The 3336-nt window shown below is 45.1% G+C and overlaps 1 protein-coding gene across 1 annotated transcript; it reads left to right on the top strand.

The window, feature by feature from the left end:
• Nucleotides 1-2890: 2890 nt before the first annotated feature.
• Pmar_PMAR015136 (hypothetical protein) lies at nt 2891-3287 on the top strand (the record flags this gene model as incomplete). Its single annotated transcript, XM_002764430.1, has 1 exon — nt 2891-3287. A coding segment is annotated over one exon (397 nt), but the record flags the coding sequence as incomplete, so codon positions are not given.
• Nucleotides 3288-3336: the final 49 nt, after the last annotated feature.

Below are 3336 nucleotides of genomic sequence, written 5' to 3'. Positions count from 1 at the left end.
TGCTCTCTTAGCTCGTTCCTGTCTCGTTTTGAGAAACTCACGTCTCCTGTGGAAATCCGGATCGCCCGGGCCGAGTGGAAATTGCTCGCTTACTCGTGCAAGAGCGCGCGCCCACTCACAACAGACAGTGTCACAAGAGACGGTTTAACGCAAATGCAGTCTCCTCGTGTAAGATACTGCGATTGGTGATTTTGTGATTCTTCTCTTTATATCTTTTACAGTGCGCCTCTTCCGATAAGCGCGCTGTAATTGGCAGTCTGCAAATCTCAAGTAGCTCTTGCAATAAGTGTGGATTCAGAATACGACGTTTTTGTCTACAAACAATGCCTCAAAGCCTTCTCCAAAAAGGCATGCGATATATCTGACATATGATTTCTCAGACTGATCTCGTGGGAGTGTCTGGCGAAGTATCCTCACCATATCATTGTGCGGTTCAAGAGGATCCGCGAGGAGCCTAGACGAACCGCTTCTCCGAAAGCCTATTGCCTTATACACTTTTGCCAGTGGCGTTAGCGGGTGTACCGCATCTACGATGCGTCAACGTCTTGAACTGACGCAGTCAATGCTTCTGCTTCATGATAGTGGGGAGATGCCTGACTTTAGCATTTCCTCTCATGTACATAAGCACATGTTTTGCACTATCTACCGACTGCGCGGCTGGTATTCATTGTTCGGCGAGTCCGTTTGACAGCAATCGGAGACAAAAACGCCTGTAAAGGTAACCCCCCAGTCTCTTGGTGCAAACCACCCTTCCGGGATTCGAAGACATCTAGCGAGCCCCTTGTGGGGAGGGTCCTAATTTGGGCGAGCGAACATAAAACCTACAAGTTGTAGGCTACAACTACAGCTTATGGCAGCCGACAATGCTTACAACTATCTCAGCTCTGAACCGATAGATTATTTCCATTTTTTCCATACGAGTCTGGCTATGGTAAGAGATGCCAATTCCCTGTAGATCACAGCTCTTGGGGCACCCTAGGGTTTACAACAACTCAGAAAAGCTATTTGTGCGACGTCTCCTACCTTGTCCACTCGTTAGCTTTTATGTCTCTTAGGAAATGAACTATTCGTGCCACGTCTCCTGCCTTGTCCACTCGTCACCTTTTACGTCTCTTAGGAAATGAATCACAATTCGAGCAAATGCACTTGCACTGTCATCTTTGTTATAAAGCGCGCGCCACTCTACATAGTGCACTTTCCTTTGCTCCGTCTCAGTGTCACATTCACTTGTCTGTTTTGCCAACTTCCAATCCCGGTCGAACGTAGTCTAGCCCGACCTCTCCTTCTATCTTGACTGTTTATTAACTAAACTTTAATTGGCGACTGCTGCTTGTGAGTGGCTCTGCCGATTTGCGGTCTTCAGATTTGCTCACGGCGGTTAACCGTACGCTAACTCTTACGGGGTCGATGTGCTGAACTTTCACGTAGACGATGCTGCTGTATCACATCGATCACCTTTCCGCACCCATTCTCTCCTACATCCCGACATGCAAAGTTACCAGTCACTACAGCGTCGCTGTAACAGCGAGCTTGTCTCCGGTCGCGTGTCATGAAGAACAGCAACCCTTACGGGTGGCGTGTCGAGCCGGAAGGATCGGCCTGCGAAGCAGAGCCTCCCGTAAAATGAACGAGAAGGAGCCATTGCCCCAGCCGTAGCGCAAAGTTTGCGACGCAAAGTATCGTTGCAATACTTTTCGCAGTGACGTGTCGTCGCTCTCTCTCGTCGCCGACGACAAACAACTAACAACGCGGGCGTTCGTTACTGAAACTACCGCTAAGATCTTTGATACATCATGTATTTGATATCAAGCCAGATGAAGAGTTGGGAGTATGGAAAAATCTTTCACGCCGCACTACCCTCCAGTCTCTAGGTGATGGGATATTACATCGCAGGCGTTAGCTGAGTCGGAAAGAGTCCAGATGGCGTGTAGAGCGGATGTTTTGCATCGATTACAGCATTTAACATTGAGTGGAGAATTATCTTTCGATGTTTTCGAACAGATGCGGCATTCTGCACTATTATCTAACTCGGAAAGATCTAAAGTCGACTCCTGTCAACGATGTGCAACTAAGTTCGATATCGATAACCTTCTCGAATGTCGCACAGCTTGTAATACAGGTGATATGCAAAGGCGTAACCATATTAGGGTGAATCTCAGTAACGAGGGAGAGGTTGAAGAAGTTATATCTACACAAGTGAATTATCCGTGGCCATCTCGTCTGTTAGAATGTTCGTCGAATAGTCTTCCGTGGCCAATGTCATTCTGTAATAGTAAAAGAAAGGTCGATATGGAGTTACTGTAAATTCTTGGACATTTATTATGCAGTACGCCTTACTTATGGAAAGTTGTGAGTGATTGTGTGAAGTCGGCAGAGGTTGAGCATTGGGCAGGTCATGTACTTCGATTTCTTTCTGTACATTGTATGAGGAAAGATTTAAAAGCTTTTGGCAGAGTCAATCCCTATCGTAAAGTTTATAGTGTTGTTGAAGTTGAGAAGCGAATCCGGTCCAATATCACTGATGAGGAGTCGTTTCTCAATGGGATATGCAGTTTTTTGTCCGGAATTGAGGGTTCTTCATGTGATATGGTACGTGTTGAAAATGTGTGTGACATCGCAGCTCTCATCCGGTCTGCTAAGAGAAGAATAATATTATTAAATAATATTATTAATAGAATTATTATTAATAAATTTTATTAGACCTTTCGTAAGAAGGTCTTCTGCGAATATTATTCCATTGGAGGTGATAAACTGATCGCTCGATAGTCATGAACTTTGTGTAATTTGTCTCATAGCTAGAGTGTCTCATAGTTGTTACTCAATGAAGTGGTTCAACCATTGTCACCTCTGTTCTATTTTTAATTTACTTCTTGTCCTGGTCATCTTAATAATGTATTCTGGTTATGATATCAATGATTTGGATGAGTTGGATTATAGTGAGGATACGGGTACCAATGACTTAATGGGGACTGACTCTGGTTCTAACCAGGGAAATGACTTCCCTTCCTCCACAGATAGCTTTCATGGTGCATCATCCGAGAAAGCAACTGAGGAGGAAGAGGAGGATAGTGTCGACATACTCCACAAGATCTCGAATGGTTCCGATAATGCTCCGAGCGAGAATCTCAAGTTCATGAAGAAGGTGCAGGATGCTCTTCTACTGGTGAAGAACCCCGAAGGCTCGAATGACTCAGTCTCAAAAGCTCCGATCTATATTTTGGAGTCTATACTAGGGGTGAATATGGGTAATCCTATATTCAAGGGCATGAGATTCAAAGACCCCAAAGGTCGTCCCATCGGTGTAGCGTATTCTCGTGGGCTAGATCTTGGGAGATT

Source organism: Perkinsus marinus (genome assembly GCF_000006405.1).
Source record: "Perkinsus marinus ATCC 50983 genomic scaffold scf_1104296977322, whole genome shotgun sequence".
Classification (NCBI taxonomy): domain Eukaryota; phylum Perkinsozoa; order Perkinsida; family Perkinsidae; genus Perkinsus; species Perkinsus marinus.
This window is presented reverse-complemented; position numbering and strand designations above follow the sequence as displayed.